Source organism: Solea solea, chromosome 4, assembly GCF_958295425.1.
Source record: "Solea solea chromosome 4, fSolSol10.1, whole genome shotgun sequence".
Taxonomy (NCBI): Eukaryota; Metazoa; Chordata; class Actinopteri; order Pleuronectiformes; family Soleidae; genus Solea; species Solea solea.
Window position 1 is genome coordinate 24,894,952 of NC_081137.1, and position 14,094 is coordinate 24,909,045.

The 14,094-nt window shown below is 42.5% G+C and overlaps 2 protein-coding genes across 4 annotated transcripts; one reads left to right on the forward strand and one right to left on the reverse strand.

Annotated features, from left to right (window-relative positions):
- The first annotated feature begins 9 nt into the window (after positions 1-9).
- Positions 10-6,495, forward strand: layna (layilin a). Of its 3 annotated transcripts, none has more exons than XM_058627009.1 (8): positions 10-2,774; positions 2,906-2,926; positions 3,445-3,742; positions 3,975-4,132; positions 4,212-4,256; positions 4,334-4,396; positions 4,472-4,568; positions 5,749-6,495. In XM_058627009.1, exons 1-8 carry the CDS (start codon positions 2,699-2,701, stop codon positions 6,458-6,460), a joined length of 1,470 nt encoding a protein of 489 aa, XP_058482992.1. In that variant the 5' UTR covers positions 10-2,698; the 3' UTR covers positions 6,461-6,495. The 3 variants fall into 3 exon arrangements, with proteins under 3 accessions (XP_058482992.1, XP_058482993.1, XP_058482994.1); XM_058627010.1 differs by having other exon boundaries at positions 2,909-2,926; XM_058627011.1 differs by lacking the exon at positions 2,906-2,926.
- A 716-nt stretch (positions 6,496-7,211) lies between these two features.
- alg9 (ALG9 alpha-1,2-mannosyltransferase) lies at positions 7,212-13,721 on the reverse strand. The gene is made up of 15 exons (XM_058627008.1): positions 13,523-13,721; positions 11,631-11,766; positions 11,417-11,551; positions 11,224-11,294; positions 11,015-11,103; positions 10,759-10,894; positions 9,947-10,034; positions 9,740-9,845; positions 9,387-9,509; positions 9,069-9,223; positions 8,847-8,976; positions 8,601-8,748; positions 8,376-8,505; positions 8,167-8,297; positions 7,212-7,971 (listed from the first exon to the last, which is right to left on the reverse strand). Exons 1-15 carry the CDS (start codon positions 13,669-13,671, stop codon positions 7,848-7,850), a joined length of 1,851 nt encoding a protein of 616 aa, XP_058482991.1. The 5' UTR covers positions 13,672-13,721; the 3' UTR covers positions 7,212-7,847.
- Positions 13,722-14,094: the final 373 nt, after the last annotated feature.

Below are 14,094 nucleotides of genomic sequence, written 5' to 3' on the forward strand. Positions count from 1 at the left end.
TAAAAGACGCTGAGGTCAAAGGTCAAACACACACTGAAACAGGCTTTAAATAATAAAGAGGTTTAACACCAACAAAGCAGTGATGCTTGACGTTGTGTTCATTTGACAGTGGACACTCTCGTCTCCTGTGACCTTTAACACGGAGTATTTTCTCTTTTCTCTGTAAATCCTCAAGATGATTGTGTGTAAGAATCTCAGCTCTCTTAACTTCAGCACGTCCACGTGTCTAAACAGACGTAAAGTCCAGTGCAGTCCTCACTGGAGACTCAGGAGAAGTTAATCGTATCATCTATAATCAATATGAAGTAAATGGAAAGATATTCAGACATAAGGCGTCTCTCAGTCGCACGTCTCTCTCTATCTTTACGCAGGAGTTGAACAAAGACACTGAAGAAGTAATGTGAGTTATAAATGTGGTCATCATGATTTCCATGAGCGTTTCCTGCTGTGAGGTCTGAGGTCTGTCCACAGCTGTGCTGATGTCCGGTTCCCCCTCAGGTCACTGAGTCGGGGCCCATTTCCAGCTCTCTGCTCTCTACGCAATGCGGACCCTGAGTCTGGCAGCGCGCCGAGTCACAGCATTCAAATTGGATTTAGTGTAAAGTTAAGTTGTTTTTTTTGGAGCATGATTCATGGCTTTGAGATGGAAATAAAGTGAGCTTGTCATTCATTGCCTTGTTTTTACAGCCCACAAATAAACCACGGCATTACAAATGATTTGTTCTTGTCAAACATGAAGTTTGTGGTTATTTCATTATAATATTTGTCTCTGTGTACATTTACATTCAGCGGTTCTTACTAATGCATATCGGCTAAATGTCCAAACGCTGGTGAACATTTCTGCATCAATGTTTCACTGGTTTCACTGATGTTGTGAAGCCGTGAGTCAGTGATGGAGCGGCTCCTCACTCACTCACTCACTCATTCATCTGCTTTCCCTTTAACTAATTGTGAGGGACAGCGCGGGTCAATGAGACAGAGGAAGACAGACTGTGAGGGGACGGACAAATGGGAGGGACCTAATTGAATAAAAACGCTCTTGTGGTCCCAGACGCCATAAAACCAGGACCGGTCCTGATTGAATCCCAGTGCAGGACTCAGGAAGCTGTCTGTGTTTTATTGTTCACAGCATCACCTGATCATGTACACACACACACACACACACAGCATAAACCTGAAGCATCTGCTGTTTAAACTGCAGATGTCTCTCTCTCTCTCTCTCTCTCTCTCTCTCTAAATCAGGCTTATGGGCCATTTCAGAATTGAGTAGCATTAGGAAGTGCACACACAGAGTTTTTGGTGGTTTGTGCTCAGCAGCTCACATGCAGCCACGTTTCTGCTGATTCTGACGCTTACAATATTAAATGATCGGAGGCTGAGGTCGGCCTCGTACTTAACTGTGATTGCAAATCTTCATCCTGATAATAATAATAATAATAATAATAATGATGATAATAAAAAATGACACCAGAAACGTGCCAGAGCTCAGTTTGTGAATAACTCATCAATTATCTGCACTGTTTTATTTAATACGCTGCAAAAATAAAAGACAGTCATTGTGATTTCAGTTTCATGTTCTCATCATCATTTTACTGAATGACCTCATGTTTCCTGTTTTAAATTCATGCACAGATCAGCAAACCTACATACATGTTTGTTTCTGTTTTAGCTCGATGATTGTTTCATAGACTATACTAATACTTATAGTAGACTCACTATTATTATTGTTATTAATATTCATATTTTGAAGTATTATGAAAATAACAACAAGAACGTGTAAAATGATGAAAGCAGAGAACGTCAGCTGATCACATGATGATCTGCGAAAATCATTTAAGAAACAAATTACTGTCGAGTTTTAAAGAGGTTTTCTGTATTTTTATTATGTTATATTATTATGTGCAATAAAGGAACGCATGTTGAAATAATTCGGGTTAAATTACAGTAAAAGTTCAAGTTTACATTTATTACATTTTGGTTGTAATATATCTACAGTTAATGTTTCCAGTATAAATAATGGAGTCATCTATGAACACTGCAGTGATGATGTCATGTCAAGTTATTTTCTTTTCAATGCTAATCAGACCACGCCCACAGCCACACCCACAGTCATTGTGAACTTTAGTATGTGTTTATGATTTAATATCATGTTTTCACTAAAGTGTTGATCCGTGTTGGGCTTTGAAGTGAGACACAATAACAAATGAATATCTATATCAATATATATCTACAGTAGATATATGAGAGGATCCCTGATGGAGTTAGAGTGGATCATTTCCATGTAACACTTTTCTAATGATAATACCTAAAGCTTGCTAATGAAAGGAGGAGTGAAATCTGCCTCTTGTCAGCGTTTACGGTGAGAAGCACTTGGATGATTAGATGCCTTACAATCGATGCAGCGTCTTCTTCCAATCATTAAGACTGCTCTTAACAGATTACAGCCCCTCTCTCTCCTGCGCCTCCTCCTCCCTCTCCTGCTCCTCCTCCTCCTGTCTCACACACTCCTTCTTTCCTCTCTCTCTCTCAGTAGAGACAACAGGAGACTTCACCTCTCTCGCTTTTGCTTTGAATTTCAACCTAAACTCTGAGGCTTTTTCAGCTCACGTTCATCAGAGGCATGAAAGTGACCAACAAACACCAGCTGCTGATGAACTGCTGATGAACTGCTGATGAACTGCTGATTTCTTTCCTACCAATGGATCTACTCACAGTCATCTGTCACTTTTTGCTTTTCTTTTTTGAGTCGTCTGCAGCCACCAGCCTGATCACAGGTGAGTGTGAACACACACACACACACATGCGCACACACACATGCACGCACACACACAGACAGACCGAACTCTGGATTCACTTGTGGATCTGTCTTCCTGATCCTCTGCTCTCGGGATGCTTGGCTCTGAAGCAGATTTATTTGAAGCTCGAGGTAAGTGACTCTCTCTCTGTCCTTAAAATACAGTAATCACAGAGTAATATGTTAATTAAGAGGATGTTACTTTTTGGTCCCTGAAGCTTCTACTGTGGTTGTTATGGAAACATCACAACCTTTATTTCACCAACCCCCAAAAAACAGATGGAGAATAAATAAATTCCTCTGTGGTTCATGTAAAGATTTGAACCTAAAGATGAATCTAACTGCAAACCTTCCATAATGGTCTCATTAAAAATCTACAAACAAACTTCAGAATGTTCTAGATGTAAAAAATATAACCAAAATACAACTGAACAGGAACGTTGTGTGGAAACCACAGTGCAACCACAGGAGAACGTTTCAGGTTCTGGTTCTCTTAGGCTCCTTCCTAACCCTGAGGGAATGTTCTGTAAACGATAGTTTTTGGTTTGGTTGTAACTAACCTGAGGAGAACCTCTCCTAATAATGTGATCTGGATGTGATCTGGATGTGATCTGGATGTGATCTGGATGAATGACGTGGTGTTATTCCAGGTCAGCGTGTGTGTAAGGCGGGGAAAGGGAAGCCCTGTTACAAACTGGCCTATTTCTCTGAGCTGCGGCGGAGGCTGAACTTTGCAGAAGCAGAAGAAGCTTGCAGACGAGACGGAGGACAACTGCTGAGCGTGGAGACGGCGTCTGAGCAGAAGATCATAGAGCAGCTCATCACAGAGCTGAGACCCACTGATGGAGACTTCTGGATCGGCCTCCGCCGTAAGGACGAGCACGAGGACAGCAGCTCAGACTGCTCCTCGCTGTATTACTGGCTGGACGGCAGCAAGTCCACATTCAGGTAAAAGAGATTTCAAACATGAAGAAAAAATGAATACAACTAAATAATAAACATGACCTTTGACATATTCAGTCCTAGATTGATTATAATATGAATAGAAACACATGCATCTTTACAATAAGAGCAGGAAAATCATATTATTTGTTGGATTTGTTGCTACAGTCATGTCCTTCTTGCTTTGTTCTCGTTTTTGTCGCCTTTCAATGTTGATTGTTGATGATTGATTGTGTAGGAACTGGCACTGGGATGAGCCGTCCTGTGGGTACGAGGTGTGTGTGGTCATGTATCACCAGCCCTCTGCCCCCCCGGGTCTGGGCGGACTCTACATGTTCCAGTGGAACGATGACAACTGTGAGACCAAGAACAACTTCATCTGTAAATACACGGCAGGTACAGCTGCACAGGTGAACGTGCTTTTATTCTGAAAAGCCCGGTCGTGGCCGCCATTAACGATTTATTTTCCTCTCAGAGAAAACTCCGGACACGTCGCCGTCGCCCAACGCCACACACACAGGTAGAATAAGCTCAGTGTCACATTGTTTATTGCTCAGTACAGAGTGACACAGTTTGACCTTTGACCTCCTCTCACAGACGTCTTTCCTGCGTCTGTGCTGCCGTGGAGCCCGGGCGACCGCAGCCACGGCAGGAGCACAGGTTTGACTGGATCAAAGCAGTGAGTGCAGTGACTGCGGCTGAAAACTTCACTGCTCTGTCGTTCATCTCTTTCAGCTCTTAATCTGGTTTACATCATCATTCCCACAATCCCGCTGATCCTGCTGCTGCTGACTGTGAGCGGAGTCTGCTGTTTCAAACTGCTGCTCACACGGTGAGCAGACACTGAGCAACAATAACACCTCAAACACAGACACTGAGCAACAATAACACCTCAAACACAGACACTGAGCAACAATAACACCTCAAACACAGACACTGAGCAACAATTACACCTCAAACACAGACACTGAGCAACAATTACACCTCAAACACAGACACTGAGCAACAATAACACCTCAAACACTGACACTGAGCAACAATAACACCTCAAACACTGACACTGAGCAACAATAACACCTCAAACACTGACACTGAGCAACAATAACACCTCAAACACTGACACTGAGCAACAATAACACCTCAAACACAGACACTGAGCAACAATAACACCTCAAACACTGACACTGAGCAACAATTACACCTCAAACACTGACACTGAGCAACAATAACACCTCAAACACTGACACTGAGCAACAATAACACCTCAAACACTGACACTGAGCAACAATAACACCTCAAACACTGACACTGAGCAACAATAACACCTCAAACACAGACACTGAGCAACAATAACACCTCAAACACTGACACTGAGCAACAATAACACCTCAAACACTGACACTGAGCAACAATAACACCTCAAACACAGACACTGAGCAACAATAACACCTCAAACACAGACACTGAGCAACAATAACACCTCAAACACTGACACTGAGCAATAATAACACCTCAAACACTGACACTGAGCAACAATTACACCTCAAACACTGACACTGGTCATCACATATTCATTAAATCAAGCTGACACAACATCACCACGTTCATCTCGTGGATCTTTTACTCTTTGTCTTCTATATTTTTCAGTAAAAACCGACACAAGTTTTAGTTCATTCAACATGTTTGTTTGTGAGGCAGCTGAGAGTAGACAGAGTTACACCTCTGTTCACTGACACTATTCTAGATGTAAAACACTAATGTTGTGTGCAGGAGCAGACTAACACACATTTATCTGTGTTTACTGATCACTGCTTTCTTCCATCTGCAGCATCTTTAGTTTCTTTATTAACTTAACTTCTGTGTTTTATCTGCATCTGTTTTTCTCTTTTTATTTCCTTGTTTCATTCTCATGAAGTCTTTTGTGGACGTTGTGTTTCTGTGACAGATGTTGTTCTTAATAAAATGATTACGTCATGCTTCTGTGTGTGTGTGTGTGTGTGTGTGTGACACAGAAGGAGAAAAGAGCAGAAGTCAGAAGTCTGTCAGACGGACGCCGGCCTCTGCCCGAGCCCAATCCCAACCGACGTCTACAAGGTCATTCGCTCCCAGAAGGACGACGACCTGGTTTCCACTCGAGCCAACACTAAAAACACCTCCTTCTTATGCTCCTCCCCTGACACACCCACAGGTGACTATGACAACCTGGGCGGTCGAGACACAGAGAGTGGATTTGTGACGCTCGCCAGCACAGAGAGCTGCTTCCTCAACTTAGACCTCAACGACCTCAGCCTCGGCCGCCGCGGCGCGCGTGACTTCTACGACAGCAGCCTGGGCCGCACGGCAAAGAGAGAGCTGAACGACAGCAGTCTGGGCCGAACAGGACACAGAGAGTTCTACGACAGGAGTCTGGGTCGCCGTACGACAAAGAGCGAGCACTACGGCAGCGGCGTGTACGGGGATGGTGGACTGTACGACAGCAGCATCAGAGCAGGCAGTGACCTCTATGATTCCAAGCTGAGGCCTGAAAGTCACACAGTCAAAGCCGACCTGTATCAGTCATACATCACTAACGGCAAGGACGACACTTTCCAGAGCAGCCTGGGAACCTACGCCAACCGCAAATCCTTCCAGTTTAACCTGGATTCTTACAGAAATGGCCCCAACCTGGACAGCGGCAGGAGATACTTCAACGAACAAGAATGGATCAACAGAGAAAACTACTGATTCTTCATTTAAAGAGTGTGTGCGTACAGCTGAGGACAGAGTGGAGAGACTGTGCATGTGCGCGGTTGTAATCATTTGTTTCTTTAGGGAGGATCTCTGTGTCTCTGCGCGCACAAATCAACTATTTAAACACTGAATATATTAGAAATGTTACAGTATGTGAAGCTGCGCTCTGCATGGCCGCGTCACGCTGCTCCTGCTTTTACTGTGGAGGCTGAAGGTCGTCATGTTTACCTCATGTTACCATGGTTACCTCAAACCTAATGAGACACCAAACTGCTCGAGGGAACACAAATGTGTGTTATTTTATAGATGTGTGTTTTTGACACGGCCTTAAATGAACGACATGTGAGACACGTGAGCGCTGCTCGTGGACATGCATGTCACATGTGTATCATCTGTGTAGTTCATACACAAACCACAGATCTAACCACAGATCAAACCCAGCCAACGAGCCTTCAGCTCCACACTTTTAAACACTTTGTCCACTTCCAGGCTCCTCGATACTCGCTGTGTCTAAAGTTACGTACGTATGTTTCACTTTTACATCAATCAAAATCAGTTATGAACGAAGCTAGTGAGAAGACATTGAGCCTGCAGCCCGACCACAGCACCGCATGCTATGAAGAGAATGATAAATGATTATTATTCAGTCAGAATGTAGAATGCCTTGAGATTTGTATGTTTGTTACATGAGAATAAAAGGATAAGATTTGAACGTCCGTCTGTCTCATGAAAAACAAGGATCATGTCCAGTCACTCGTCTTTTTATTAATACGCCAAGTTCAATTAATAACACGTCGTCCACTTCGCTCACACACTCACACACAACACAATACACAATAGGAAGACGCTGTTCGAGTGCAGACCAGCAAACACGACAAGACTTCAGAGATTCATGGTTCAGAAAAATTCAAACATTTTCAAGTCAAGTATGAAAAAAAAGCCGTTCAAGGCTAAACACACACACACACACACACTTGTTTTTATATCTGAGTGAAGACACATTACAGACATAATGTGTTCCCTAAACCCCTTACCTTAACCTTAACCATCACAAGTGTCTCACCCCAACCCTAAAACCAGGTCTTAACCCTGAAGAAGCCCTTTAAAGACTAAATGTCCTCACAAAGATACAAATACAAGCACACACACACACACACACATTTTCTTAAAGGGTCTGAAATCTTCAAATGATTCATGAGACAAAAACACACACAGGCACGCATACACACACGCACGCAAATGCACACGCACGCAAATGCACACGCACATACACACAAATACCAGCCTTGTTGAAGGAAGTCACTGATTTTGTTCCCTCAGGATTTCTCTGGTATGTTTTTTTTCTGGGCCGGGCTGGAGTTCAAAGGTCAAAGGTCAAAGGTCAGCCAAGGTTCCGCTTACGAGGCTGCTTCTGCCGCCGTGGTTTCAAGATGACGTAGCGTCTGTAGGTGGTGTGATGGTCTGACAGGAACGGGACGTAGAACGCTCGGAGCAGAGGAGAGGACCTGAGACAGAGAATCAGTCTGTGATCTGTTCTGACGTTTCTCAGGGACGACGTCATTAAACGCTTCATTACCTTGAAAATAAACACGTACTTCTCTTGATTGAAACATGCATGTTTACATCCTAACCCGAGAGAGCATATGATGAATTACATCCTTGTCCTTGTGTTTGTTATGTGTGGGAAAAGTGTGGAATACCTCGATGCTTGAAGAAAAGGTTTATAGGCGATGACGTTCCACTCGTCTTTGCTGGATGAATATCGCGGCTCCAGCGGCGTCTCTTCATCCTTGTCCAGGTCCACTAAATAATGACACTGCTTCAAATCCACCTGCAAATAAACAAATATGATCATTCTGAGCTCATGCATCCATGTGTTAATAAACGTGTGCATGCCTGAGTGTTTTACATATCTACTGGGCTCCTCCAGGTTCTGGTCATTCATATTATTGGGGATGATCTGTGTGGCCAGAGGAGCAGAGGCGTACGGCTGAGGAAGCTGCCCCTTAAACTCTGACTGGATGAAATGCAGCTGCCAGCTGTTGAGTACAAATATGAACAGATTCACTGATGTACAGTACGTGTACATTTGCACATGTGTCACCAGCACACGGGAGAACTCCAGGACACTGACTTGTGTGGCAGCAGGAAGCTGCTGGGGAAGCGGTGCCACTCTTTGCCCACACACACATAGACTGGTCTGCCTTCAGGGACTGAGTGGAAAGTGGGATCCTTGGCGATGCGGTGAAACTCTGGGTACAGGTCCAGAGGTGCATGATAGCCTGAAGACAGAGGAGAACAAGAATCAGATCCATTTTCTTGGTTTTGATGTGACCCTGGGGTCAGACTGGGGCTCAGGGAACAGTTTGTGTCCACGCACCTCTGAAGAGGGCGACAGAGCGGGACAGGGACAACACCGCAAACATCACAACAGCACTGAGAGCCAGCCAGTTAGAGGACACGGTGTAATGCTCCAGTCTGTACCGCTGGAACAGGAAGTGGTAGCATTTCTACAGGAAATAGAATTCATTTATAAGAACTCCCATTACATGTGTGAGCAATGACAATGACTATCAACGCACAAAAGAGAAAAAGGACAAACCTGGAGAGAGGACAGGGCGACTGCACCACTGAGGCAGATCAGAGGATAGATGGGAAAGAGGAAGCGTTCTTCTTTATGAGGTCTGGTGAAGAACACCAACATCCACAGATACATGGGAGACAGAGTCAGCCAGTACGGACGGCCCAAGTTCTGCACTGAGAGAACACACGTGTGCACAAGCACAAGAAAACTCTTCACATGGCAGATAAACTGTTATTGCTTCATTCAGTATTATATATACTGTATATAACAAGCAGGTCTTCATTCTGAGATAGCACCAACAGTTAACCTGCTGTATGAAACACAGCCGGTCCTCACCATTGAACCTGTGCAACAGCGTCTCCATGAGGGCGGTGAGAGGAAGTGACAACAGAGCCAGAGCAAACACCAGATTAAAGTTCAGGATCCCATTTACAAAGTAGAAATGCCATGGCTCTGTACCTGGAAATCAAATATGACAGGCTGCATTTCTACAGACGACCACAACAACATCAGAATCATTTATAATATACGTAGTTATTGACTTTATTGAAACATTGAGCAATGATGGACCTGAAGGTCCTATAAATACAGGAGCAGGGAGGAGCATGTGCACACGATCAGGTCATAATTCTGTTTTTATGACATGAAATAGAATGACGTATAATGATGTGTGTGCTCTTATACATTACCATACAGATCAGGTCCATGTGGTGTGAACACGTTATACAACAGAATATTGAGCGGAGCCACGACCAGTTTGCCATAAAAGAAAGAGTCCACTGCCACGAGGGGAACCTGAGACACACACACACACACACACACACACATTTCACATATGGCTTCATCAACACAATCATACAAAAGTCATGAAGCATCAGATGATATGAAAGCCTCACCAGCAGCAGGAGCAGAGCAACAGCTGACCACATAATAAAACCTTTCCACTGCCTCTTCAGCACCAGCAGGTCAAAGGCAACCGGAATCCTACCAGCCATATGTAAATAAAAGAAGACATAAACATGTAAATAAGACATAAAACTTGTAAATAAGACATAAACATGTAAATAAAAGAAGACAGAAACATGTAAATAAAAGAAGACATAAACATGTAAATAAGACATAAACATGTAAATAAGACATAAACATGTAAATAAGACATAAACATGTAAATAAGACAGAAACAAGTAAATAAGACAGAAACATGTAAATAAGACATAAACATGCAAATAAAAGAAGACATAAACATGTAAATAAGACATAAAACTTGTAAATAAGACATAAACATGTAAATAAAAGAAGACAGAAACATGTAAATAAGACATAAACATGTAAATAAGACAGAAACAAGTAAATAAGACAGAAACATGTAAATAAGACATAAACATGTAAATAAAAGAAGACAGAAACATGCAAATAAAAGAAGACAAACATGTAAATAAGACATAAACATGTAAATAAGACAGAAACATGTAAATAAGACATAAACATGCAAATAAAAGAAGACAGAAACATGTAAATAAGACATAAACATGTAAATAAAAGAAGACAGAAACATGCAAATAAAAGAAGACATAAACATGTAAATAAGACATAAACATGTAAATAAGACAAACATGTAAATAAGACATAAACATGTAAATAAGACATGGATTTATCTTTAAAGAAAGATGCAGCTGACTCATCTGTCTAGAGTTTAAAAGCAGCGTACCCAATCAGAGCAGAGAACGGCCATCCAACGATGACGCCAGCAGCAACACCAAAAATAGCCAATGGTGTTGAGTCCTGAAACCATCCTGTCATGGCAACCAGCGTTGTATACATACAAAAAGAGGACGGTAGGAAAGCTGGGGTGAAAGAACAAAAGAGAAGGAAGACAAATGTTTAAAACACGACACACTTCTAGTGTATGCCACAGCGTCAGACAGAGACAGAATAAAGAAAGTGTGTGGATGATTCAAACTAACCTGCAGACGAGCAGAACATCCCTGTGCTCAGGACAAGGAAGGCCAACATCAGACGACCAACGTGCAAACCAAACTTCTTACACACAGCCCTGTTTCTCACACACACACACACACACAGATGAAAAGGTTCACCCTCATATCACACACACACACACACACTGCAGTGTATAATGTGGTTGGCACGTGCATCGAGAGGAGGGTCAACTCACTTGTAGAAATAGAGTTCACACACACAGCAGGAGAATGCTAAGACACATCGCACAAAGTAGAACACAAGCACCTGCAACACAATCATAACACAAGCTGGAAACCACGTCACATGTTCTAATTTTATGTAAAAACACTGCTGTTCACAGAGCTCAGCAGAAATCACTAGAAAGAATCCACAGACTGCAGGTTTACCTTGTTTGTTTGTAGGACGTGGGCATGCAGATAAGCAGGGAGAGCATGCAGCCACAGGTAAGCATAAGATCTGATGGCGTACAGTGGAGAATATTCCCACGTTTGCATCCCTGTGCCGTACAGCAGGAAGTGCATCTGTAAACACAGAGCAGACAATACTCAAATAGGTAATATTTGAGTGCTTAACACAGATAATATTGGTGAACGTACTCACGGGCTCCCAGTAGTTGAAGGTCTCATCACAGTCTGAGATGTTGCTGAGCAGAGCTGCACAGAAACGTGCAGAGAGCAGACATTTAAACGCAGTGGAGCCTTCAGGAGCCCACACCTGCCCACCTCGACTTACTGACCTGGTACAAGAACACACCACAGTAACATTCATTTCAGCATGCTGGGTTCTTGCATTATATGTTAATGTACACATTATATACACTGTACTGTACGATGATGAACAGCATGTAATTATTCAATCATGGTGATGTTTACAGAGCACTTACTGTTCATCAGTTCACAGCCAGTTAGCTTAAACCTAATTAGATGACTGACAGTAAAAATCAGCTCACAACTAGAGCTGCAACTAACGATTATTTTCATAATCGATTAATCTGTCGATTATTTTCTCGATGAATCGTTTGGTCCATAAAATATCAGAAAACCTTAAAAAATGTTGATCGGTGTTCGTCAAACCTGGAAATGATGATGTTCTCAAATGTCTTGTTTTGTCCACAAACCAAAATCATTGACTTTTCATGATTTCTTTGTGATCCAGAGCAAAGAAATCATGAAAATATTCACATTTAAGAAGCTTCAACAATCAGAAATCTTGTTTTAATCATGAAAAAATACTTCAAACTGATTATCGATTATCAAAAGTGTAGTCGATTAATTTAGTAATCGATTAATACTCGATTAATCGATGAATTGTTTCAGCTCTACTCACAACAGAACAAAATACACGTTCATTATGTGTCAGAGAGTCACAGTGAAAACACATCTATGTCACAGCTGTGTCTCTTACTGAGAAAGTCAAAAAGAACAAAGCTACAGAGTAGATATCATCCACTCATCTGTGGCCCATCTACTTCAAGGCAGGACGGTTTATGGGATTTATTAAAATGACTTATTGTTGCCTTTATATTAGTGACGAACCAGTAGATACTAGGGGTGGGAATCACACGATACAACGATTCTGTGATAATCAACAGTCATCCAGCGATACATGACGATATCTGTGTAACTGAAGAAAACAAAACGTTAATGTGAAAAGTTAACGCAGCTTTCTCCACCTTTATCCTGCTGTAACCTCACTCTTCTTCAGTCAGCTCTGCACTCATTCATTTCTCACGGTTCTGATTCTTTGTAAACTCTAACGTCGTGTGTGTTTAAACCATTTCCATTAGATCAGCATTTTCTGGAACACTTAGAGCAGCTTGTTTGGCTCCAGTGTGATTGGCTGCAAAGACAACACGTGTACCTAATAAAGTGGTCGCTCTGTTTACAGCTGCAGACAGTTTTAATGAGCGGGTAAATCTGATTTATAGTGACAGTGATGCTAAGCTCACAGAGAGTCCTCTCTCTGTGTGTGTGTACAGTGTTGCCTCTTGCTCACACCATCATCAGATTAGCCAGATTATTCAGATTATAGTGGACTCAGCTCAGCATTCGTTTCTTTACGACACGTCACCTCACAAACTGTCAACACTTCCACGTAAAGAACACACGAACAAACACTTTTATAATAAAGCTTTAGTTTTACTTTAATGTTACTTTAGTGCTGAGGAGCCGCTGGTGGTCCTGTGTCTGAGGACATGAGGACATGGGGACATGAGGACAGGTGAGAGAATGAATGAAGCTGACAGCTTAGCTATGATATGATATGATATGACAAACAAGTGACGTAAATAATCACAGGAGCAGCATTTCAGGGTGAAAACCGTGTACAATGGCGGCTGTGTGAGTTGTTATATTATAAATGTCATAACTCCACGGCAGCTAGCTCTAGCTACAGCCAGGCTAGCTTCCCCAGCTCCGGCTGTCAGTCACACCGGGGATGGAGCTCGTAGCACCGGCGAGTGAAGCGTCTCTGCCCCCGGGACTCGTACTCACTCTTGTCTCTGTGTCTCTGTGACTTTAGTGTCCTCGACGCATTTGTCCTCCTTCGGTGTCCGAGCCTCGGTGGAGACATTGACGGTGTTGGTGTCTTGTTGTCGGCTGCCTCGCCTGCTGCTGCGCTGTCGAAGCGCCTTGGCCGCCATGATTACCGACGAAGACGACGCTGCTGCTGCTGCTGCTGCTGCTCCCGAGTCCAACTTCGTTCATTTTCGTCACTGTCCGTCACTGTGACAGCGCGTGCCTAAGATAATCACCGAGCACCGACTCAGAATGTAATAAGTTACAATTACGAGAAAGTATCTCATTATTATAAGATAATAAGTTACAATTACGAGAAAGTTTCTCATTATTATGAGATAAGTTACAATTATGATTAAGTATCTCATAATAATGAGATAAGTTACAATTACGAGAAAGTATCTCATTATTATGAGATAAGTTACAATTACGAGAAAGTATCTCATTATTATGAGATAAGTTACAATTATGAGAAAGTATCTCATTATTATGACTCACTAATATATATTTTTATTGTTCAAGTGGCACAAATGGGCTTCCATATAAAC

Excerpts from the sequence above, each read along its gene's own strand:
- alg9 (XM_058627008.1), bottom strand. The coding sequence starts at position 13,671 with ATGGCGGCCAAGGCGCTTCGACAGCGCAGCAGCAGGCGAGGCAGCCGA. Across the intron at positions 10,035-10,758 it reads CCGTTCTCTGCTCTGATTGG|GATTCCGGTTGCCTTTGACC; the intron begins GTACGCTGCTTT and ends TATGGCTGGTAG. Across the intron at positions 7,972-8,166 it reads CCTTTTCTTCAAGCATCGAG|GTCCTCTCCTCTGCTCCGAG; the intron begins GTATTCCACACT and ends TCTCTGTCTCAG.
- layna (XM_058627009.1), top strand. The coding sequence starts at position 2,699 with ATGGATCTACTCACAGTCATCTGTCACTTTTTGCTTTTCTTTTTTGAG. Across the intron at positions 2,927-3,444 it reads AGATTTATTTGAAGCTCGAG|GTCAGCGTGTGTGTAAGGCG; the intron begins GTAAGTGACTCT and ends GTGTTATTCCAG. Across the intron at positions 4,133-4,211 it reads CATCTGTAAATACACGGCAG|AGAAAACTCCGGACACGTCG; the intron begins GTACAGCTGCAC and ends TTTTCCTCTCAG.